The sequence below is a fragment of the Plodia interpunctella genome, chromosome 26 (assembly GCF_027563975.2).
Source record: "Plodia interpunctella isolate USDA-ARS_2022_Savannah chromosome 26, ilPloInte3.2, whole genome shotgun sequence".
Classification (NCBI taxonomy): Eukaryota; Metazoa; Arthropoda; class Insecta; order Lepidoptera; family Pyralidae; genus Plodia; species Plodia interpunctella.
In genome coordinates this window covers 1,679,296-1,705,216 of record NC_071319.1, presented here as the reverse complement: position 1 = coordinate 1,705,216, position 25,921 = coordinate 1,679,296, and the positions used below count along the sequence as shown (strand labels likewise).

Sequence of the window (25,921 nt, the reverse complement as noted above, 5' to 3'; positions counted from 1 at the left end):
AATCCGTTCCGAAATGCTAGTAGTTTGTAGCTTTGGTAAACATCGTTTAATTTGGAATATGACGTGAAAAAGTGCCTGTGAAGGCCTAATTTCTGAATAAATGATTTGATTTTGATTTAATCACATACCAAATAATATAAAAAATATTTAATAAGCATCTTAAAGCTTTCCTTTTAGACAAATGTTATTATAAGTAGCTCAGAGTTTTTTTTTATAATAAAATTGATCAGTAAAGCCTTCGATTCTTTACTTAGATAACACGAATCATATATTTAAGTAAATAACATCCAGCATCCCTTATGTTTGCTGTGCCCTTGCAGGGCGTCACTTGTACTTTATATTTTAATAACATCTCATTTGCAATAAAGAATGTGAATCTGAAACAAAAATGTTGGTTACAGTTCAATGTTCTTCCTCATATATTACGTGGAATGAAACACACATAACAGATTTCTTGGCATTATTAATGGAGTGGTTTGCCATTGCCTTCTGCATTTCACACACAAGTTAATAATCAACCAGTGTGCAGGTTTCCTCACGATGTTCTCCTTCACCGGAAGCAAGTGGTGGACGATGAAAACTACTATACATGAGTCATGTTGGTATACAGACTCGTGTGGCACGAGTAGGATTCGAACCTGGGACCTTCCGATCCACAGGCGGGCGTCTTAACCATTACACCACCACCGCTTCAATGTTGCCGTATCCAAAAAACAAAATTAATAAAAAAAATACATTTAAATGTTGGTGTTCAAACTGTTACTTATATTTCCAGTGTGCTTAGCGGATTCTGTGTTGGCGTTTCACCGTCACGGCGTCCAGGGCCGGTCTCTGCGCAACGCTGACGTCACGCAGGAGATCACCGACCAGTCCAGGGTCTACAGGCTGCTGGGGAACGACAAGTACGTTGTAGGGTTTGGGTTTTTTGGGTTCACTAGGAACCGTATGGAACCCAATTTTAGTTTCGTTTAGGCTAAATTTCGTACAAGGGGGGTCGGAAAGGATATGTTCGTTGTTAGGGTCCCATTGGGTTCCATAGGGTTTCGACATGTTTTGGGTGAATTTTTTTATGTTTTATTGTATGACTGTATTGTATGATTGTTAAAAACAATATTTATTAATATTAAAATTATTGTAACTATTTCAATATATGGGGATGTTTTATTGGGTTTAAAATATGCAGGCGACTGGGATGTGACAAGGTTGTAATAGCGTTCCATTGGGTTCCTTAGGGTTCTTGAGATTGACGTCATGAGACGACCGTTATTACCTTCTTGAAAATTTCTCATACATATAATTGAGAATGCGGAGAAGGAAAGAAAGAAAATAAATTTATTAATTATTCAGAAAAGATTATAACTGAAACACAATTTTAATGTACCAAATTGGCTCCCGCTCAGGATATATCACGGCATTAACATGACGCCGATCTACCGCGGGTACCATAGTAAATAATAATAAAAAAGCTCGCTTATAACAAACACAAAAAATACTCAAAAACATTCACTTACATACATACACTAACATTTGATTTCGGGAAAAATGTTCTGTTATGGGAAATTAGAATAGAATATAATAGAAATAATTCAAAAAACTACAGACACACACATAATAACCAAAAAAATTAAACAAAAAGTTGGCAAGTACAGTAAAATTGATTATGTGTGTGCTGCAGTAATCTGAACAGGCCACAACTCCGTGATGTTATTACTCTAGGTGCAATACACTGATTTTCAGTTGGAGCCTTTACTACTAAGTAGGTGCTGGTGCGAAACATGAGTGCAGTAATTACCCGGTTGCTCCTTAGCCGTTGAGCGACGGAGCCCAGTGACCGCTTTCCTACTTTTTCGTCTGCACTTCGCACGGTCGTCGGCATCCCTAGTTGTCGGACCATAAGAGCTTATATAATAACTATTTTTTCATTATTTCTTTGCAGAGTGGTTGTCCTCGAGTCGCATACGTTACAGACAAACACACTGTCGGGCGAGGATGGCAATGATCTATACATATTGGCGGGACACGAAGCTTCTTATTGAACGGTGACCACACAACGGAAAAATCGTGGACAACGCGCTTCTGTGGTACGAAAGCGCGATGTAGAATTCGTGGGCGAGAATGTTTTATTTTGGAGATTTTTCTCTTTGAAGTCCGATTGCGATTTGTGCAAAAGTGCGGGACATTTTTTCAGGAGAATGTCCGAGTTGTAGCGCGGAATAAAATGAGATTGAAAAATGTACGGTGACGCTGCGTTGCGATTTCAATGGATTTATTTAATTTCCAAAGCAATAAAAGTGTTTACGCTTGTAAATTACAAGAAAATATATTTTTTTTTTGCATGAAAATATTAAAATAAAAAGTGGCCTTTGAGTTTCGCAATACTCGGCTCTGTCTACCCCGTGAGGGATTAAGACGTAATCTGTAAAATTGTAAAATGTTTAAAAAAAAAATACTTCGTCTAATATATTTCGATTCGCTAAGAATCGAATAGACGACTAGGATTGAAAGTCAAACCGACGGAAATGGAGAAACTCCTCTTCTTTTTTTTTTTTGAAGTCGGTTAATAAGAATGAAACAAATTTTCGCATTTTTTTCGTGAGAATTTATATTTGCTTTATTTTATGTTAAATAATTCTGCTCATGTTAGTAAACTAATATTATAAATGCGAAAGTATGTTTGTTTGTTACCTCTTCACGCATTATCTACTCAACCATACAGAGTGACTTTTAATACATTGGCAATATTTTGTCTGCACGCCATGATTCTGAACTACTTTTAGTATGGGAGTAACTCCGAAATCGCGAAAAAAAAAATCAGATTTTCTATACAAAATTAAATACCTAACTTGTTAAAAATGTATGGATCAGCTGATTATTTTGTAGCTGAAAAGTTGTTCAGTACCATCGACTGAGCGTGTAGATAAACTAATGGCAATGTATAAGAAATCAACCTGTATATGTTAAGATTACAAAAAGTACTCTTTTCATGGTAAATTCACGCGGGCAAAGCCGCGGGTTGAAGTTAGTAAATAAAAAACCAAACATCACTGCCATGGTATGCCCATTCCAAAAGTAATCGAGACAAGCAATAACTTACAGATAAATTGTAATAATTGTATTACAATCAGATTTAATATAGATAATAAATTAAAAATTAAAGAAACTCCCGACTCCGAAGTTGCTGGCATCGTCGCATCGGACTGAGGCAAAAAGTAAACAATAAAGACACGAGAAATTAACAAAAGCCAAACATTTAAGTAAGCGACATGACTCCATAAAACAACAACAATAAAAAATTTAACATTAACACAAAGTAAGAACAAAATTAACAAAGGAATGACGAGAAATAATGATTTTTTTGTTCAAGGTTTGTTTACCTTTTGTCTCAGTCCAAGATGAATAGGGCATAGGTATGAACGTTACACACGAAGAATCCAGATTAGAAGTAGAACGTACATTTTCCAAACATAACTAAGAACAATCTCAATTGAATTCTCTTTCGAATAAAAAACAAGACTTATATCAAATTCGGTCCAGCCGTTTTGCTGCTAAGATGCCACGGACATTCACGAACGTGTGATTTGTCCCAATATATTTATTTATTATTCATACAGATACAAAGACACGTTAAATTTATATCTTATGTCGTCGGGGGTTAAAAATAGTATTTATATTAAAAATATTGTAACTATTTCAATATATTGGGATGTTTTATTGGTTATTATTGGGTTTAAAAATACATTTTAAAAGGCCAGTTACTATTATCATAATAACTACGGTCTGTCTATAAAGAGAAGAAAAAATTTTGTGTCCTGTTAGCTTCAACACTGGGTGTTTATCAACCAATCTTGATCATTCATTTGACGACCTCGGTGGCGCAGTGGTAAAGTGCTTGCCTCTGAACCGAGAGGTCGATCGCCGGTCTGGTCATGATGGAAAATGATCTTTTTCTGATTGGTCCGAGTCTTGGATGTTTATCTATATATGTATTTGTTGTAAAATATGTATATAGTATCGTTGAGTTAGTATCACATAACGCAAGTCTCGAACTTACTTTGGGGCTAGCTCAATCTGTGTAATTTATCCTATTATTTATTTATTTATGTATTTATTTATTTATTTATTTATTTATTTATTCAATTTGGTGTTGCAATGACAAAAAAATGTTCGTTAAAATCCGCTTTTTCTACTCTATATAGATAAACTGTAACAATATAAACGTGATTTTAATTAGTAAAAGCATTTTTATAATAATGATTTTATTTTAATGAATGACTTTGACACAAACTTGAAGTTTTAATGAGAAAATTACAATTGTGATTTTCATTATGCGTATTGCAATAGTGGTGTCATTTCAACTTCGACACTATAACGTTGTACATAAGGTGCAATTCACATCAACGCACAGAGTATAAAGGTGAATTTCACGAGCGTTTTGAACGCCGCCGTGAGCTGTCATTAGTGTCTTAATTAAATTGTAATCACGATAATCATTTTTTTATTTTTTAACAACTCTGTACCACCATGTTCTAAATGATATATCTATCTATCTCTATATTTAATTATCCTATTTTATAAAACAGTCGTGAAATTCACCATAATGAAGCTGTCCAAACGGTCGCATCGTAAGGTTGAAACTCTACTAATGTTGCGCTATGCTATGCTAACCAATGCTAAGTTTCAAATAACAAATAGAATTTAGTTTGCAAACAATTACGAAAGACTATTTGGTTTAGGTCGCGCCTGGGTGGATTTCACGAGCGTTTGAACGCGGCGTGTAGCGTTTCATTAGTGTCCGACATTTTTTTTTAAATAAAGAATCACTTATTTTAAATTAAACATTTATAAACTTATCATTGTACCAGCACTTTACTTATTTATAAAATAGGAATAATGAAATTGATTACTGTGTATGGTACAATTTAATAAATACTAATGACAGCCCGCGGCGGAGTTCACAACGCTCGTGAAATTCACGCGTCCATCTACCGCATTTATTTATTTCATCATCTTACTACTAACATTACAGTTACAAACTAACAACCAATACAAAAAAAAAATATCAAAATTTTTATTTTATTGGTTGTTCGTAACTTAGCTTCGCACGGCACTGCTTCGGTCAGGGTCCGGCCCCCAAAAAGTGGTTTTCCATTGATATAAGTCAGCCAGCAAACGGATATTTTAAATCATCACGAACTACAATTTGTAAGGCGTTAAAAGTTTCAATGTTTTGTCTCTGTCGCACTTATGAAAATGATTTGTCAATTCAAATAAATGGCGGTCAATGTTGGCTTGTGTGAGCGGGATGGTAATATATTTAAAAAATATATTAATAATGAAATAAAAACTATTTACGTCAATAGAAAATCACTTTCAAATACTTTGATGCGCATTTTGTATGTAGACAAATGAATATTATTTATTCAATTAATATAATTAACAAATACCTACAATCTATATGTGATTTCACGTAAACTTTGGTGCGAACAAATGCTAGTTTACGTCAAAAAAGACATCGGTTTAGAAAGAAATATGTAGTAAAAAATTCATGTATTTATTGTAAATATTAAAATTTTATTCCAATTAGCTATAGTCAATTGTATAATAGTATCACTAGTTATGTAATTGTAATAATGTATTTAATTTTTTTTAACGAAAATAAAGTTCGGATATTCCTTTAGTGGATTACGCTAGACGGAATGTTGAATGAAATATGGTTGTAACTATGAATCTAAATGATATTTTTCAAAATTTACGTAACTATCTAATTATACTTCGTTTCTGAGTCGGACGAAAAAACGGACAATGCCCCGTATAGATATTATTTTACATACAATAAAACATTGTACAGTTACATTCAAAAATTGTATTAACAGCATAAAAGCAACGTGAAGCGGAAAATATTTTTAGCTACAAATATTATTTACCTAGGTCATTGCACTTTCTTCCGTGTGGCTTAGGAACAGAGTATACATATTTGACAGCTGTCATTTCAAACTAAACTGCGTTTTACAGAGTATAAATTTATGAACTTCTATTTGTAGAATTGGTTAATTAAAAAAAAAACAAGATATTTCACCATTATTTTGGACTTACCGACTTGAAATTATATTAACGTTTAACCAGAATAACTTTTATTGTTTTATCTATTTTACCTGAAATATAGAGAAGAGAGAGAGAGAGAGAGACAGATCGAAAACATAAGAAAAAATAATAAATAGGTAGCATTCGTTTGAGAAGACATCGAAAAAATTTAATACCACTACCTAATAAGAATTGTATTACATCAAAATTAATATTTTTAATGCGTAATTTTTTTACTTTTTCATTGTGAACGCCATGTAAATTTTGGATCCATAAACACATTTATTTTATGTACATATAATTTTTCCAGGTTGTTTTTCCCGTCTTTTTCTTTTATTGGCACAATGTCAATTGCAAAATTTGCAAAACTGACGTAAAATGTTTTGTGAATGTGTTGCAACGAATGCATTTTATGCAGCGAATAAAGGTCAAAACTTTTACAGAATCGATTTGTGATTCAAAAAAAAATTTGTGATTTTTTTAATCGTGACAGAACGTATGGTTTTAATTTTTAAACATTTTGGCTACAAACAGCAGTTTTGTAAAAAAAACTATACGTATTGACGAAAATATATTTTTTTCTAGTTTTTTAAGCAAAAAATATGAAGTGAATTTATCTGAAAATAAAGCATTAGTTTTAATGTATTTTCGTTATCCTAATAAATCCTATTTCGTTCGAGAGTCGAATCGATGACTGTAAATGTTGAAGACCATTATGACTGGCAAAGTTTTCAGTCTTCATTGAAGGAGGTAACAAATATTTTTTATTTGATAATCCCATTTATTTATAACTCCCAATAAACGTTTATTTTGTACAGTTTTGTTTTTTTTTTTGTTCCCTTTTTATTTAAATCATGCTGTTTTTTCATGTACCTACATACGTGCGACTGAATTGAAAAAAGAAGCCAGTGGTTATTTTTCTTTAAATGAAAAAAAAAATTCTTTTTTTTTTTTTAATGTGTAATTTTTATTTTGAATGACATTCATACTGAGTACTGACTGACGATGGCTGTTTAGATAATAAAAATCGTGTAGTCCCCTTGTAGATTCGTAGTATAATATAAATTTATATATAGAACAATATGAAATTATAAATTAAGTGTAACACGGAAAGTAAAGGGGGTTAGCTATACACTGAGGTAAAATTCATTGTTTTCTTTTTTAAAGGTAATAAAGTAGGTGGTATATTGCCACTATGTGGCGGTGTTCATAAATCATGTCAGTTACCTTTAGGCGACATGAATCAGACAACAGTGTTAGCAAATTCACTCGATCAGAAAGAAAGATCTTGATTATTTCAAAAAATACAATTCGCATGTGTATTATAATTTAAAAAAGAATACCAAAAATCTGTTTTCAAATGTTTATGTATGTGTATGTTTTGTCCCTTTCAATGTCAAATAATGTAAAGTGTCATTACGGATAAATTATCTTTTTCATAGTCTTATTCCTCATGGCCGAGGGTCGTGGTCATTACTTGAAATGAAACACAACAACTTTCTCGGCACCATTAATGGAGTGGTTTGCCATTGCCTTCTCCAGTTCACACACAAGTTAATAATCAACCAGTGTGCAGGTTTCCTCACGATGTTTTTCTTCACCGGATCACCGGAAACAAGCGGTGGTCTATGAAAACTACTATACACGAGTCAGATTGGTATACAAATTGTGGCACGAGTAGGACTCGATCTTGGGACCTTTCGATCCACACGGGTGTCACGCGCTTCTCCGGATAAATCATATTTTAACAATTTTAATAGGCCTTAATTTTAAATGATGATTAATTTAATACTGAAGTGTATAGCTTATCCTGTCAAAAACTTTGCGATTTCATCCAAGCAATAATTATTATGTTGTATATTTGTGTATGTGTAACAAAAGCTAGCTTAGGCCCCATTCATACAAGAATTTTTATTAAATTATATTAAAACACAAACGTGAAAATAAAACTCACTTAATAAACTTACTAAACGACGTTGCTTCTCTAATACTGAAAAAAAAAAACATAATACTTCGCCGTTGTCGGGTAAAAAAGGCATTCGAATTTGGGTGACTACCAAGAAACATTAAACGCGTAGCGCGTCATTGCGTCCACACGTTCTCTCTTTACACGATATGGGAAAAAGAGACAGCACGTGGACGTTTGTAACGTGCTACGTGTTTATATGTTTCGTGGTAGGCGTTCTGATTTATAAGAGGAGCGCTAACGGCACACTAGCGGCCCCATCACATTTTAACGTTTTTTTTTTAATTCACAACGAAAACTAAGTAAATACCACAGGAGAGCAAGCCTATATTCAACTACCAAGAACAATGTTAAAATACTGGTATTTTAGTCCAGAAGCGCTGTCGTTTAAGTATTTCATGACTTAAAATAAATTTAATCCCAAATTGAAGTCTGGTTAAAAGTCTATTAAAGAATTACTAAAATAAATAAGAAGTTTAAAATTAGCATGTAATGTGTTTCATTCTATTCTATAAAACATGACTTGTCCTATTTTGTAAATTTTCTTGCCATTATGTACTTAAAAAAAAATAGTATGAATTTGATATGCACAAAACTTTAATAATTGAAACAAAAATAAAAATGTATTTACATTGGTGTAGGCATTTTGGGGCCAAATGATAAATTGTTAATTCTGGATAATTTATAAATTAGGATGAGTTATAAAAATTTTATAGGTGACAGTTAAAAGTATAACTTAATTTAATTCAAAAAAGTATAAACTTAATGTAATTTCAATTAGAACATTTCTAATACAACTCTCTAGTAGGTACTACAAAGAAATATGTAGAGTATTTTGTGAAAATATGAAATAGATTTTATTTCACTTTATTACCTCTTCAATAATATTATCTATGTATGTAGCAGTTTACATTTTTCTCTATTCTTAATAATAATTAAAATTATAGAATTTAAACATTGTAACAATAAAGTTTCAAAATATTATGATAAAGTGAAATTATAAATTAGGTTTAGAATATATTAGATTATATCAATATTTATTTTGGTTATTCCAAGAATTGTTGTATATAGGACAGGATTCAGTAGGTAGCTTTAGGAATTAACAAATTAAATGTTAAAATTGGATTTTGGGACAGATTCTATTCCTGAATAAATTGATGAAGATATATATAAAAAATGTATTTTTTATTATTGAATCTGAAGACATCTGAACTACAGCAGTCTGTAGTTTAAGCTCAGACTACACAGAGGGTCCTGGGATTAATTTTGGAACCATTAACTATTTATGACATGTTTGATACATAAAATTTATATCTATACAGTCATTGGGATATCAACATAAAACTACCCTTTCTTCCTCTTTCCTCTCTCGGGTCTGCTGGAAGAGATTTCTTTAAAAATAAGCAGTACCTATGTACTATTATTCCACTTTTTATTTATCTTATATAATTTGTTCGTTTACATAAATTGGTAAATAAATAAAAATAAAACAATGTTGTACATAGAAACTTCAAATTTCTCAAAATCTTCCCTTGTTATACAAGGGAAGATTAAATAACGAAATTCAAAGAGGCGAAACTGGTGGCAAAAGCTTAGTACCTAGTTTTATCTTCTCCCAACCAAACGAATAAACTTTGAAGAACTAAAAATGCAATGTAAAAAAAACCTAATTAATATGATTAGAACTATACTTTTCATTACATGGATTAGAACTGCAAGATTTTCGTGTGCATCAGAGAAAACTGACCACTTTACTACAGAGGCGATTCACCTAACCTTAGTTCAATATATGCCAAACCACCAATTTGGAGCAAATAATAAACAGATATAAATCAAAAAATTTATTAAATACACACTTAAATCTAATTATCACATTATTCTAAGTCTACAGTTTCTCCGTCTTCTTCATCTTTCTTCTTTCCACCTCCAGACTTTCTCGCCGATGCCACAATTTTGTATTGTGCAAATGCCTCACTCAAAGGTTCAACGAATCTGTCGAATTCTATATCCCGCATAGCGTCTAACACATCTTGCCCTGTTAGGGCCTTTTTCTTCTTATTTTTAACAATATTTGTTGCCGCAGAAGTAACGTACAATACAAAAACGGACGCAGCTTTCGCGAGACCGGTACGTGCCTCTTTTGATATTGAAACTCCTTCTGGCAATGCTTCCTTCACAATACGAGTGACGACAGTCAATGGGAGATTCAAGTCCTCAAGTTTCTCCGCCATTTCACTATAAATTGTTTTTGAGAATTACAAAAACATGCGATTCGATTGTTGTGAACTAAATTTGCTTTGCTCGCGCTCAAATTGACAGTTACGTCTGACATTGACATCAAAATTACAGTGTTGCCATTTCTAAATTATTCTTCATAAACATATTCCTCATGGCTGAGGGTCGTGGTCATTACGGGGTGATTACGTGGAATGAAACACAAACAACGACCAATGGAATAGTTTGCCATCGCCTTATTCATTGCACAAGTTGATAATGAACCAGAGTGCAGGTTTCCTCACGATGTTTTTCTTCACCGATAGTGGTTGATGAAAACTACTATACATAAGTCAGATTGGTATAAAAATTCATGTGGCATGAGTAGTGTGGTTCACATCACCCCCGTTCCTAATTTTTAAAATGCAAATACAAAGAATACTAACATAAGCCAACCAAAAATGATAATGAAATAACATTTAAAGACAACTTCTTAAAATCAGGCAAATAATGAGAAAATACATTATTAATGCTATATCCCGTTTTTTTTTCGTGTAAGTAAGTAATTCAAATACGCGCTATCTGTCTGGTCTACAAAACAGATAGTGTATATTATGTCTCTGTGATAATATATAACCTATTGTACGTACAGTCAACACCACATCAACCTACCCAAATTCATTGCATACTCGTCGCTATTAGCGCGCTATAGAGGTTTATGCAGGGTCTCTTGATGTGCTGTGACTGTGACTGTACATAAGTTATGATAAGTTACATTAAACTACGAATACACTGGGCAACATTTGACACGGAACATCTATCTCACGGATTACCATTGACTCGAGTGAAATAGCACTCACTCATGCAAATTGTAATGAAAAGGAAAGGACGATATATTGTTGAAATGTTCCCTAGGTGTATTCTTATTATTAACGAAACAGTTTGCTTTCGCGCCCCCTTCTAAATTTATGCGCGGATTCGACATAAATTCCTAGGTAGTTTTTCAATGAGGTAAATAAAAGCTCTCATAAAAATTTATGAAATGTTTAGGCCGACATTACGTGTACTATAGATTCAACGCCTAAAATATTAAGTAGATTAAAAAAATATACTTAATAATGACACGTGAAAAAGAGGCCAATAAAGGCGCGCCAAAAAAAGTAATCTTTCGAGATTATTTTACTACATTTTCCATAAAAACATATTTTGTACGTTTTTACTTCGCGAAGGCTTACTCAAGAATCACGATCTTCAGAATAATTATTACCAACTAAATTTATTTTTTACCTTGCTAGCTTTTATATTATACTTTGTCTTGATTGTTATCACTACAGTAGGAAGGAATTAGTAAAATGTGTGTTTCTCACGCAAATGGGAAAATAACTCTAAAAATAGATGTTAGATGGAATCTTTAACGTTTTTTTTTTTTTTTTCTTTAGCCTTTACTGGTGTCCCACTACTGGGCAAAGAACTCTTTTCCTTTTTCATAAATCTCTATTGATCGCAACAACATTCTGACATTCTAGTGCGGCTTCGGGTAATCTTTTGTTAATTTCAACCAAAATCGGCCCAGCTGTTTAGCCGCGAAAGTGTGACAGACACACTATCGCATATACAATAGTATGGATAAATATTACTTTTAAATATACTTTTTAAAATTTCCGCGTTTTTTTAGATGACCCTTACTCCCAGTAGTCTAACCGAACAGCCTAATATATTCTTGTCGAACTGCTACGAATATGTGAATATAATTTGTTGATAATACTCTTTTCAACTTAAATAATTATATATGTTAACAAGTTACCTAAAGTTTTAATGAACATATTATGCATTCATTCTGTTATTGTTTACGCGCCCCAGCCGGCCTTTACAGTCGCCGAAGTTATCAGACCCAACAAGGGTGTCGCTACTGTTCAAGAAAATGACATTTCAAAATTACTTTTGCAATTTACCCGATGTTGGTGACCAGGCGAATTAACTTTGTCATTCTTCGTTCAAGGACGTTATTTGTATGAAGATAATCACGCCTTGCTTGACATAATAAATAATATAGATAAGATTTTGTTTATTGTAGGTATCGTACTAGTGAGAGATTTTAGTATAAATGGATTTTTTACGATTATTTATTTAGAATTTTATTGAACAAAATTGTGTACAAAAAATGGTGGACTTAATGCCTTATGGAATTCTCTACCAATCGCATTAGATTATAATATAAATCCAACTAGATTTCTCTCAACCTGCTGACGTTTATCTATTCGGTTTCATTCGCATCTGTGACGCCTCGAAGTGTGACGCCTTGAAGTTCGTGACTCGTCGTCAGCGTTAAAAAAGCCTTCGACGATCTTTCAACTCTTTTGGGAATGCTGTTGTCTATTAATGCCTATCTGGTGTCATTAATTTTTCGCTTTCGTATAAGTATGTCGACATGACATCACCTACAGGTGGATATGGAGTCAAGTGGCCTGACACTAGCCGAAAGAATCCTACTAATAGGTATTATATAGAAGAATGTGGTATAATAAAACATAGGACACTTTTTATCCCGAAATTCCTACGGGAGCGAAGCCCCGGGGCGCAGGCGGGTTCATCATAAAATCATCCAGTCGAATTTATTTCGGAGTGGAATCAACATAGTGATGTGTAGTTGCCAAATTCTCTCAAAATACCGAAATAACGTTTCCGAGAAGTTAACACGATACCTATTGACAATACGGCACATCACCAATGCAAGGTGCATAAATTCTGAAAAAAGGGTAAAATGTAAAGATAAATAATACAATTTTCAAGTGGATTTACGGGATTAGTGGCCTCATTTTGTAGTTGCCACAATATTATTTAATTCTGTACTAACAGAATAAGTTTTATTTATTAAAGTAGATTTGACTTTATCTATAAAGCTGAACATGGAAAAAGAATTAAGAAAGATTTTTAATTATATGAGCTATACCTATGAATTTTAAACGTAGTAATCTCGATATAACTAGGTAGGTACAGTCAACAGCAGATAAATCTACCCAAATTCATTGCAAACTCGCCGCTTTCAGTACCACGGCATAGAGGTTCATTCATGCAGGGCAAATCGATGTGCTGTATCGAAATTTTTTCAATAGAAGATTTTTCCAAATATTTAATCAATCCGAGAGACGTACCTATTATGTTGATTATGCATCTTTTGACAGCATCAATCGAATTGAATAAACAGAATCGGTAGCGGTTGCGCAAACTCAGAAACATAGCGCCATCTTGGTGTACCTTTAGGTATTTCGTTTTACTTAGTGCGGCACGGGCATTCGCGCTTGAGGGACGTTTTTACGCCGTCCTTATTGATCGCCCCCTCATGTTTTTTTATCACAACAAAAAAAAAACCTGAACAGTAAATTGTGTTCACAGTTCTCGTATCGTCGCGATTTCGTGTTTAATTTGTGTTATGTATTTTGGCGGGCAAAACGAGGTGAGAAACAAATAATCGATTGGCGATTGACAACACTGGTTTTTTTTTTATATGGATCATGGCCGGGTAGAGTTATTTGCTTTTTGCAGTTTTTTCCAGAGCATTATGAAACTATGGAGAATACCCTAAAATATTTTAGATTTTTTGTAAATTGATGATAAACTAAACTTATAAACGACAAATATTTAAATGGTTTTATTATAAACTAATTTTGAAATGAAATAAAGAGATGAAAATTCCCGCTCGATTCTAGAATTTTTAAAATATTATTAATTTAAAAACATTTTTTTATCTCATTATTTTTAAAACTATAATATCTTGGAATAAAAATGCTTTGACTAGAATTATTTGATTAATGAACTAGGTATGTACAAACCTAACTATAAATCATTTTATTAATGATATACATATGTGTAAAGAAGAAGAAGAGTTACATATTTGTAATTTAAATATACACAATTTTAATTTATTACTACATATCAATCTGTGTGTCTTTGAGGCCGAAACATCCAACGAGCGATCCAAAGTTTTTAAAGACGTAACTGAGTATGAGTATGAGCACCGGAGTAGGGTATCAAATCAAGGTGTAGTAGGTATGATGTACCTATTCAGACATTATAGTAAAATATTGATGTCGAACCTAGTCTAAGTCTCTAATTTGTTGAAACTAACGACATCAATATTTTTTCATGTAAAAATATCTACTTAATCAAAAAAGAACCATTTTCAATGAAAATATATAAAGTTGTTACTCACGCATACGTTGAAAACCGTGGTTTTCCCATTTTAATTTCAATTGCGTAAAGCAATTCCAATTAGTAGTAACCATTGACGACAACTTGCCAACAAATAGGGTTGAAAATTGTCATTTCTGTCATCCACACCCTACTTTATATAACTACTAGGTAGGTATTTTGTCTTCCCTAACCCCATACGTAAGTAGGTTAAAATAAAGCCTACCTACCTATTTTATTCATTATTCAAGTCAAATTAATTAGATATTTTTCCTAAATGTCAATGCCTAACCAATTTTCATCCAAATCCTTGGCAATTTTAGAAAAATTTAAAGAGTCCTCTACATTATTCAATTTAGTTTCAGTTAATTTTACATTTAAACAATAACTATAGTGAGTACCGTTTATATGTATATACCTATATGAGGTAGGTAGTATTCTGTAAATATGGGTTCATCTCGTTTTGTCAATGTCTCAAATATTGTAAACTTTTTTACCCATATTGATTTATTAATCATGGTATTTTTTTTTTACATATTTAATTATTTTTAGTTTCTTTTGTCGTTTAGTCTTGTTTAGTTAAAACTAAGTACTTAATTAGTATTGTATAATGTATTACTTTTATAGGTACTTTAATTTCATCAAGCAACTTCGGAAATCTGGAATTATGAGTCAACTCGGAAAAAGGAGTACTTAACTGATTTTTGATATTAAAAAAAATGTATCGTAATTAAATAACCAGTGTAAATTATCTATTGAACCTGGGACCTTTCGATACCCTTTAATACATAGACCTATCGGGAAAATAGACCGATCGTTCCGGAGTTCGTGCGATTTAATTCGAAACTAGAGAAACAATCGAATGTATTTTTACACCAATTTTACCGAATGCTAACCAGCGACGCGGCATGTCGATAAAAAAGCCATTACTTTGTTTTAAATTGGTTACGGTTACGGCTGCCTCTAGTAGTTATGTTTTCTTAGGTATTTGTCTTAATTTTCATAATATGCAAGAACTGGAAGGAATGTTGTTGGTATATACCTTAATAAATAAATAAAGAATGACAAGCATGTTAACCCTCGTAAAAAAGTTGAAACTTCGCACTTTATAATATTTTCCAATGACAGAAAGAGGCAAAACATACTAGTTATAGCTTTTTTGAATAATAGGTTAAGTCAATAAGGTCGAAAATCGTCTGCACTCTTATAGTACTAGCGTTCGTATCAGTTCTAATAAACGAATGTGCACAAATTAAGCTAACCCTAAATTTACATTTAACCATCTGTGACCAAGTTGGGTACATACAGGTGCATCGGTTTTATCTCCGGCTGGATCTGCAGGCCTACCATCAACTTTTACAGAACGATTCCAATGAAACTCAGTTCAATTTAGGAACTTAAAATGAATCGCATTCATACAAAAAATTAAGTCGATGGTACGAATTTGCGATGCAGTTCAGTTTAGGTCGTAAAGTGGATCGAATATATAGGCTATACCTGGGTCCCAAAGGCGGTTTAGTGTCCGACATTTTTTTTAAACAATGAATCTTTTTTTTTTTAATTAAACATTTATAAAGTTAACATTGTACCAGTACTTTACTTAAATAGGATAATTAAATTGATTACTGTGTATGGTACAATTTAATAAACGCTAATGACAGCCCGCGGCTGCGTTCACAACGCCCGTGAAATTCACCCTAGGCTGAGTTGAGTAGGCTGGGCGCAGATTTTAGGAGACGGCAAATTAGACTTGTTTTCGTTAAACAGAAATAAAAAGTAAATTACTTACCTAATTGTTTGGTTATGGTTATGTTATATATATGTATGTAAATAAATAAATAAAAACAAACAAATGTGTATGTTTCATCATATAACTTGTGCAATGTTGTATTGCTAGGAGCTTGTCTTAGCTGATAATTATTAAAATTAGCTCATCTATCTAGTAATAAAATTACTTCTTGTGTATCCTCAACAACACAACCTGTCTTCTTGAAACTCTTACTATAGTTAGGGATACTATACATTGAAGCACATATGATATTTAACCTAAAAAACGTGCCGTTCCCGTGTGAAACACGCGCGGGCGAGGCCGCGGGCAAACACTAGTACCTATCCAATACGCAAGGTTGACCTTTGAATACACGACAACCATTAATAAATAAAACGAGTGCTTCACACATACTTTAAACATATTTTTTTAATTAAAACATTGACAGCTGAATGTTCCCACAAAACTATGGATTTAATTATCTACCTACTCTGTTTAAAAAATATAAGCATCTCTTTCTAATTTTCGCGATTTTCCCAGTTGCACTCTAGACTCCGACCTCGAGTCTAGAGTCAGTTTAAAAAGTTTATCGTAAAATTTTGAAAATTCGGCTGTGGTTTTGCCTGTTTGTCAAATTCTTCGTGGCAATGTTATTTTTTGCTTATCAGCTGCTAAGGCTGTGTCCCTTAGTGGCCTTTACGACATCCACAGGAGGATATGGAGCAACCGAACCACACATAAGCCTCTATGATAACAATTACATTATTTTTGCAAGATTGTGTGACCGCACTATCGCGCGAAGTTTCGTGAATCGTCGAATTCGAATGACATATCCGTTAGGGCGCAAGCCCTTATCAATAGGCCTGAGGTGGCCCTATTCAAAAGTCATTAGTATCTGTATAGATATAAACCCTCTTATTCATAAAGAAGTTTAAACTTACAAGTTACCTGTAATGATAGATGTTGGTCGTGAATAAATAAATAAAATAAAAATAAATTAAAATATGTTTTGTCCCTATCGCACTTTGCAATTTAAGTCGATTGACAAAACAACTTTTTTTCTGTCTACGAAAAGTAATTTAAACTTTTTTTGAAAGAAATAAAAGGGCCTAACTATCAATAAGTTACAAATTCATTCAAAATTCTTTATTCAATTTAGGATGATACACATCACTCATTGACGTAAATAAAAAAATACTTAAACTAAATCTACCGCCGACTTCCAAAGCGCAAGTGATGAAAAGCGGCGCAACAAACTTCACCGCAGCCTTCTTTGTTAATCGACGTCTTTGGAGAAAACTATTCTCCAAAGTAAGGGAGAATAGTTTTCTCCAAAGACGTCATTAACAAATGTAGGTCTTATACATTATTATTAAAAAGGGTACCTATTTAGAGGAATTAAATTATTAGGTTTAGTTTCTCCTTTTGCTGTTTCGAGTAATAAATAATATTGATAGTTCAGATGTGCATCGAAAGAAATCTAGATCTAACTTCGACAAATGTCAAAAGATTTGAAGGTTAAAAAAATTAATTAGATGTGAAATTAAATCTCAACTATTATTACTGGCTGGTTTTGCGATAACGTTATAGTTACAGGCTTACAGTTATTAAAAACGCTTTAAAATTATTTTCATTATTTTATACGGTGTTATGGCAAAGAAATGTGCGGTCGTACAGCGTTGGTCTTTGAATGCCTATTAAGTAAATGATACCTTCCAGATGATTGTGCTTGTAATGTCAGTAAATTGGTCTCGAAAGGAAACTTTATCAACAAATAGTAGGTACATTTAAATATTATTTTTTTGTTAATTTTAATAGGGAATATTCTATTTTCAATGTTGGTGAATTGATAGTTCGACGATCCATATACATTTAATAAAACTTAAAGTGGGCTATGTTTGTTCGCGCGAAACGTAAAAACTACTGGATGGAATTTGATGCGATTTTCTTAGTTGTATAGCGGTTGGTCGAACTTAAAATCTTGTAGGTTTCATCTCGACCTATTGCTTAGAACTTGAGATATTGACAATAATAAGTTTTCAGCAGACGCACGTATTAAACGCGGGCGAAGCCGTGGGCAAAAGCTAGTAATGAATATATCGATAGCTACCTAATGAAAGAATACTATTTTCTTGCAATAGTATCGATAGTAGTAGCTTGATAGTCCCCACGCTATCGAATATTGTCGATAAATTATGAACTGTTGAACTTTAACATTTTGAAGATTATACGACCGACTGCCTGCCTGACGTCGACCCTCCTTGGGAATTTTATTGTTTCCTATCAGCTGCTTAGACTATGTGTTCCTTGCAGACTTCCACGGAATGATACGGAGTGGTCATAATGTTTCTGAAACGGTTCACCGACAATTGCTTCGTCTACGACAGAATGTTTCGACATCGACACGACAATGACGAAAACACGACAAATATGATAAATATATATTCAGAGATTATAATTAATTTGTATAATTAGTGACAACGACATCGAACGCTGACAATTCTCATGAATATGTAAAACCAATCGACAATTTTTCAGCGTATTTTCACTTAATGTCATATTCAAGGAAATTTTACCAATTAAAATTAGTTTTTTTTTGTTATTTATCACTACATACATAGTATAAAACAGTGTCGCTTCGCGCTGTCTGATCTTTAAAACTAGGTACGCAACGGAATTTGATGCGGATATTTTAAATAATGAAAAATCGAAGCAAGAAGAGGAAAAGGAAAGCCAAGAAGGGCATTCCTAGATGAAATAAAAGAGAAGGCAGAGCTCGTGTCGTATAGGGAGGTGAAACCAATGGCTGAGGACAGAATTAGATGGAAAATGCTCCAATGACAAGAACAAAGTTCTTAAATTAATTGATTGATTTTAAATAGATAGTGTGATTTCTGAAGAAGCTTTTGTTTGGAAGTTTTCTGAGAAGCCGGCCGCTAGTAATTCTATTAAACTTTAGATTTGCCATTTTTTAATGTCATTATATAATATTTGTCACGATAATTGCAAGTTATATTTCACTTGACCTACAGAGTTGAAATTTCCGACGTCGCTTCAGTTTCCATGACCAATGCATTTGATATGATAATCAGGACCTGATGGTGCACCGAAGAAAGACTCGTATCCCTAGGCTATAAAAAACTCATTCACTCGCAAAATTCATTCGTTCACACTCGTTGAGTGCAATCTATCTCTGTCAAGAAAAAATTGAAATAAAATTAAGGTTATTTGTTTATTTGTTAGACAAATTAAAAAAAAAGCCCCGATTTACAATATTCATTACGCCACAACTTTTGAACGGCTGAACCGATTTCCATCAAACATATCTAAGAACCACCGCATAAAAATTAGCTATCAAATAAAAAAAACCGCCTCCAAATCAGTTCACCCGTTGATGGGCTACGGTGCCACGTACACAGACAGACAGAAAGACACACTTAGCGGCCCAACTTATAACACTCCTTTTTTTTGCGTCGGTGGTTAAAAAATGTCATTTTTTTTAATAACCCCTTTTTTGTGTATTTTCCACTGCAATATTATGTTTAATTAAATACAATGTGAGACACAGTTCAAGGTTATATGGTGTGTTGATAAGAAACCAAACCACGTCCTTAAAAATGTACATCCAGTCTTTATTTCAATGACAACGCGTGAGACCTCTATGACGCAGTAATAAGGACTAATTTGTTATGGTAACAAATGTTGTGTAGTTAAATGTACTACTTCAGGTTTTCATTATCCTGTTCCCATGAATATTTACCTTATTAAACTTAACCTTTTGACAGTAATAGAAATGATGTCATACACACGAATTATTCAAATAACTATTTTAGCCAATTCTAGTTCTGTCAAATTGTAGAAGTGGGAATAGAAGCGGTCCAGTCCAATGGATAAAGAGATAAGCATTTGTGAGTTTGTATCTTTGAGGCGGGTAATCTCCGAAACTATAGAACCGATTTCAAAAATTCTTTCACCATTAAAAAGGTAGGTACCTACATTATCCAAGATTGCTTTGCTATAGGCTATATTTTATCTCAAAATTCCCACGGGAGCGAAGCCCCGGGCAACATCCTTCTCTAGTCCTATTCGTGAAAAAGTTTAAGTATACCAAACCTAACCTACAGTGTGTTTTGTCCCTATCACACTTTACTAAATTTGCCATTGACAGATCGAGACAAAACATACCTACTTTAGCTTAAAGAATACTTTTTCTTTTTAAAACAATAGGTACCCTTACCTAGCATAGATAAAAGAAATATATAATTTTATCTATGGTACCTAGTGATGTCTATTTGCATTTTATAATCCTTCGCAGACACGGGTCGCCGACCCTCAGCCAACATTGTGACGTCACCGTGCCAACCTTTTCTATTCAATGATGTCAGAATTACGTAATCTTAAAACGCGTATTCAAAGAACTGTGATATTTTTATTCGAATTTCTTTTTTATTGCTTGCAATTTTGCGGCGGTCATCGAAATGTCAAGATTCCTTTATGCCAATCGTTTAGGTATTAATTTAACCAATCCTAGGCACATCAATCTACCTAAATTCATTGTAAACTCGCCGCTAATACTCACGCCATTAGGGGGTTCATGTCATCCAGGGTAACTTGATGTGCTGTTGACTGTACTATTATTATAAAAGCGAAAGTTTCTGAGGATTCGTGTGTATGTTTGTTTCTGTTTCACGCAAAATATACTGGACCAATTGTTATATGAAATCTGGTACACAATATGTATAACCTGTAATAACACATAGGGTACTTTTTATCTCGCAATTCCCACGGGAGCGAGGTCCCGGGGCGCAGCTAGTTAGACTACAATATAACCCTTTTATCCATAAAAAAGTTCTGTCATTAACAAATATTGTAAAGAGCGGTTGTGACAAAACATATATTTTTATGAATAGGATGATATATGTACATACATATACCTATACGGCTGAGTGAAGAAAAGGTAGGAATGCGGACCCTGGGCTCCGATGCTCCACGGCTGAGAAATCAATCGGGAAAACGCTCCGATGATAGAGAACATACTATAATGATAACTAGTGGCCCGTCCCGGCTTCGCCCGAATAAAATACTTCAAGCAATTACGTTTTAGCTTTTTTGACCGAGCGAGCGAGGTCTACAATTCGACTTGAGGCAAAAATACATTTTTGTATGTATGTATGTTTGTTTGTAAAAATAGGTTAAGTAGTTTTCGAAATATTTACAATTTTGTAAAAACTCATCAAAATTTATTGTGTAATAAATTTATTGTGTAATTTGTGTATTGTGTAATAGTTTTAATAATAAGAAGAATAGATAGACTATTACAGCGCACTGTTATATTAATAGATACTTGTTATTAACATAGCTCAGTTCTCACATACAATTATTTTAGTGCAAACACGATAATATGTTTGCACTAAGTATGAAATCACACGTAAACTTGAAAATGTGATTCAGTCGGTACGCGGGAGTTTAGCTGCGTGGTCATGTAATCGATATATTTAATGTTTTAATTTACTCGATTTTGAGTGCACTGTGATTGTAAATATGTAAGTGATTATTTTCTTTCATGCCAGTATTATATTTACAAAATTGGGACAGGCAGCATATTAAGGGATTTGGAATTGATTATCTACTTGAATGGGTAAAAAATAAAATGTTTATTTAAATAACTAAACGCGATATTACAATGTAACTTTTATTGATCAATTTTATCAATGACGACATCCTTAATTATTATTATTATTATTTATATGTTTGTGAATTTCGTTTGTGGTTACAAATATTATTATGTAAACAATATTACCATGTCTTTTTGTGATTTTATGTATTTTGCAATATAAATCTTTTTAGGGAATTATTTTTGCGGTTAATAAAATTATGAACTACACAATTTTGATTTGTTTTCAAAAAAATTGAGTGTTGATTGCTTTTATTGACGCCAAAATCATGACGTGATGATGACAACAGCGATGTCCTCTGATGTCACGATTTTGTACATTAAATACCTACAAGTTGCACAAAATTATTTAGGGGCTACTTATCCCTTCATTCACTTTGTTAACTCATCTAACCAGTTACAGAACGAGAATTTTTTTTCGCCGTTTGTTCACTGTATTGGGGCTATATACGTGCACACAGCGTCGTCACCATATTTATGTAATAGCGTAAAATAAAAATCAAACTATATATGTATGCTACACAAAATAAAGGATTTTATTACCTAGAACATATTATAATTTTCTATTATACATTATAGTTACAGTCATGAACGTATCAAAACGACGGACGGAGTACCTATGACCTAAACAAAAAGTGAAGGATAGCAATGACGGCTGAACTCCTTTGTGTGCGTGCCATAATGCAAATTTTTAGCCCAATCTTGTTTTTTAAACGTCCATTTACAGTTTACTGTTTTTGGTGGCCACCGTTTTCGGTTTAGTAGGTAAATTGTTGCAACTGTATAGATACAATGTGTAATTATAATATTTTCCAAGAAAATCTTTTACCTAATTGATTTGAATTGTTGCAAATAGCAATTTAATTAGATTTTTGATGATTTAATTAGATATTTTTATTGCAATATAGGTATACAGTATCATTTACCTAAATAGGAGGTGCACGTAAATCTATAACACTACATAATCTAACCTCAACTCTGCAACAGTAAAATTTTAATCATGGGTTGTCCATCTGTACCTACTGTCGAAATTTTGTTTGATTTTATTTGAGGGTATGCAGATCGGACGGAATTTCGACAGAAATTTCTATTTCGATATTAATAAAATTTGCATGTTTTTGTAAGTAAATGTAAATAATTTGTAAATATAGTGTTGCTCGTATGCTCGTTGAGAAAGAAGCTCTATGTTTCTCTGTAAGTGAATATCTGTATTCTTATGAGAAATAAATTCTTTAAACCTATCTAACACTTGGTCTGAGTATACACATAATAAAGTTGAACATTTTATTGTATTATTCTCACTAATCTCTTTAATAAGCAGGTATAGTGTAGCACCAGTTGTATTAGATAAATATAAAATATTTGTATGATGTGTTGTTTTACACGAGAAGTAAATGTCACATTCAGTTCTAGTAATTACGCGATTTAGGATTTACATATCCGGGGTCGGGTCATGTTGGACAATGATCTTTTTCTGATTGGCCCGGGTCTAGGATGTTTATCTATATATGTATTTGTTATAAAATATAGTATCGTTGAGTTAGTATCCCATAACACAAGTCTCGAACTTACTTTGGGGTCTAGCTCAATCTGTGTGATTTGTCCTAATATATTTATTTATTATTATTATTTACAATTTTTTTTATTCCGATGATTTTTGACTTTACAATTGTGACGTCACAGGACCATTAGGTGTACATTTTTTATTTTGACATTAGAAATTAAAAAGTATCCGATTGGACTGGTTGGGAATCAGCCAAATTATATCGCCTCCTACTTATTACAGTTCTTTGGAATTCGTTATCGCCGCAAGTGTTAAGTAAGGGCATATTAGTGGAAACACGGTAAAAACGGTAATTACAAATACTGAATACCAGGGCTATTTACGTGTTATCGTGAATTAGGTTTGTTGCTCTTCTAGTTAGTCTTGCATTAGTGATGCCCACCTATCGATATAGTTCCATTAACGAAAGTTGTCCTCGAAAACCAATTAGAATATCGATGTAATAATTTTCTTGTTACGCCACAGGCTAACTGTAAAGGCGTTTAGGAATTAATTTAAACTTTTTAACTAACTTTCTTAATTCATAAAAGTTAAGGTATTACATATAATAATCTGTGCTATGCTAAAATATGTTTTAAAAGACACAGCATGTAACGTGTTTGCAAATTTCGTGGTAGGCCTTCTTGTGTAGAAACCTGATATAGATAAATGATTTCATAATGATATTATCAACATACACATACTATACATTCTCGTAGTCGACCTTGGTTATGAGGCCATCAGGTCAAATGGCGAGCGACACGCATGAATTTTAATGTAATTATTTTAACAATTTTAATTACGTTGAGTTTTTTTTAAGTCCACTTTCTGTCGTGAATTGCAATGCTGTCTGACTTTAAAATAATTAATCTGTATTGTGATGTCAATTTTATGAATGACTAGCTTATGTTCGCGGCTTCCCATGAGAACATTATTTTTCTGAGTACCCTTCTCTGTACTTCAAACTACATATGCAAATTTTCAATTAGATTGGTTGAGCAGATAGAGCGTGAAGAGGTAACAAAAAAACTTACGTTCGCTTTTATAATATCAGTTAGGATTGATTTTGGAAATGATTCCTTCCTCAAGAAAATTGACGGATCCTAATGACTGCGTGGCCGCAGCGGTCGAAACGCTCTGCGAACCACAAATATCCGTGTTTGTACAGTCGAACCGAACAGGTTAAAATTATAAATTAGCCGTTTGCCCTCATGATGTAATTTTATTCGATTATATTATAATAACTTGTCAAAGTCCAGACTGACCATTGAAATTCAGAGCATGAGTCAATCATAAAGTATAGCGCAATCTTATGTCATCTTTAGACTGATAGTCCAATTCAAGATTCCAAATTTGTCAGATTTTATTCAAGTCGCCTAAAGGCATAAGACATTAATTTACGATTACCTTAACATACATACTATAACATACTTTGGCTTAAAGTATGCTTTGACCTTTTAATGAATAACCGAGATAGACAGTGACGTAAACTCGCTTTGTTTGCGATTCGAATCGGTGCTATTCGAATTAATGCACTGAACGAATGGACACAGTGCAGTATTAAGACGGTTTTTGGCAATTTACGCGCAAAAAATTCACATAGACGTAGCCAAGCTAAATTCTCGCCTTCGCGTTTCGCTTGCAGTGCAGTGCGGCCCAAAATTTTAACGATTTACCATTTCGTAATTTGTCGATTGTTAATTCACCTGACAGACAGACGTGCGTGACAGACCGGACCCGTGCGCGGGCCCTTTCTAAATCTATGTGACACGGACATATTCATCGAATTTTTGAAAAATTGACGAATCGAATACTAGAAAAATTCGGTATTTAGTCATACCTAAGTATGACGTTTCGGCGTAGGATTGTAACTGACAAGCATAATAAAACAAATTATGACGTACAGTCAACAGCACATTAAGTTACCCTGCATGCACGTCTATAGCGCGGTAATAGCGGCGAATTTGCAATGAATTTGGGTAGGTTGATGTGCTGTTGACAGTACATAGTAGCGGCCCGTTCCACTATAATAAAAAGTTGACTATATTACTCCTGAAGGTTTCGTCTATCTTTGTGTTAAATTTGGTCAAAATCGGTCCAGTACTTTTCGAGTTTATTCTTTACATGACAAACAAAACAAAAAAATAAATCATTTCTTTTTATAATATTAGGGATATGTAGTAAGTACAAACTTTTTCCCGTAGCTCGCGTAAATTTCCCACGTGAATCGCATCGGGCCGCGCGAGTACTGAGGAGTCAAAATATTCAAATAGCTACCTATCTACCTAAAGCAGGACTTTGTAAACTCGTCGTAGTTAGGACGTCGTAAACATTTTAATATTAATGCAACTAGCCGCCACAAAGGATTTTGTAATACTTTGTCAACATAATAGTCGCTTCAAGACCTTTAGACATACATTATTAGCTTCTTTAAGTACTCATGTGCTATTAAATCAACTGTATGTATGTTTATACAACTAAGTGCTA

At 33.2% G+C, this 25,921-nt stretch overlaps 3 protein-coding genes across 11 annotated transcripts in view; 2 read left to right on the top strand and 1 right to left on the bottom strand.

Moving 5' to 3' along the window:
• hppy (happyhour) overlaps positions 1-6,898 on the top strand; it is a 32,889-nt gene extending 25,991 nt beyond the window's left edge. For all 3 annotated transcript variants that reach the window (XM_053764963.1, XM_053764962.1, XM_053764961.1), the window contains 2 exons: positions 776-902; positions 1,937-6,898. In XM_053764963.1, the coding sequence (XP_053620938.1) occupies positions 776-902; positions 1,937-2,036 (227 nt within the window). In that variant the 3' untranslated portion in view covers positions 2,037-6,898. The remainder of the gene's footprint in view (positions 1-775; positions 903-1,936) is intronic.
• Positions 6,899-9,875: 2,977 nt separating this feature from the next.
• On the bottom strand, positions 9,876-10,380 carry LOC128681227 (DNA polymerase epsilon subunit 3). The gene has a single exon (XM_053764972.2). It carries the CDS (start codon positions 10,276-10,278, stop codon positions 9,922-9,924), a length of 357 nt encoding a protein of 118 aa, XP_053620947.1. The 5' UTR covers positions 10,279-10,380; the 3' UTR covers positions 9,876-9,921.
• A 3,149-nt stretch (positions 10,381-13,529) lies between these two features.
• LOC128681226 (uncharacterized protein) overlaps positions 13,530-25,921 on the top strand; it is a 40,671-nt gene continuing 28,279 nt past the window's right edge. For 4 of the 7 annotated variants that reach the window (XM_053764967.2, XM_053764966.2, XM_053764969.2 and 1 more), the window contains exon 1: positions 13,530-13,715. The gene's annotated coding sequence lies outside the window, so the exon portion shown is untranslated. Of the gene's footprint in view, positions 13,716-21,612; positions 21,761-25,921 lie in introns of those variants that run through there. The other 3 variants (XM_053764971.1, XM_053764970.1, XM_053764965.1) reach the window with 1 other exon arrangement.

What these genes read in the sequence shown, in the direction of transcription:
- LOC128681227 (XM_053764972.2), bottom strand. Translation starts at nt 10,278, where the DNA reads ATGGCGGAGAAACTTGAGGACTTGAATCTCCCATTGACTGTCGTCACT.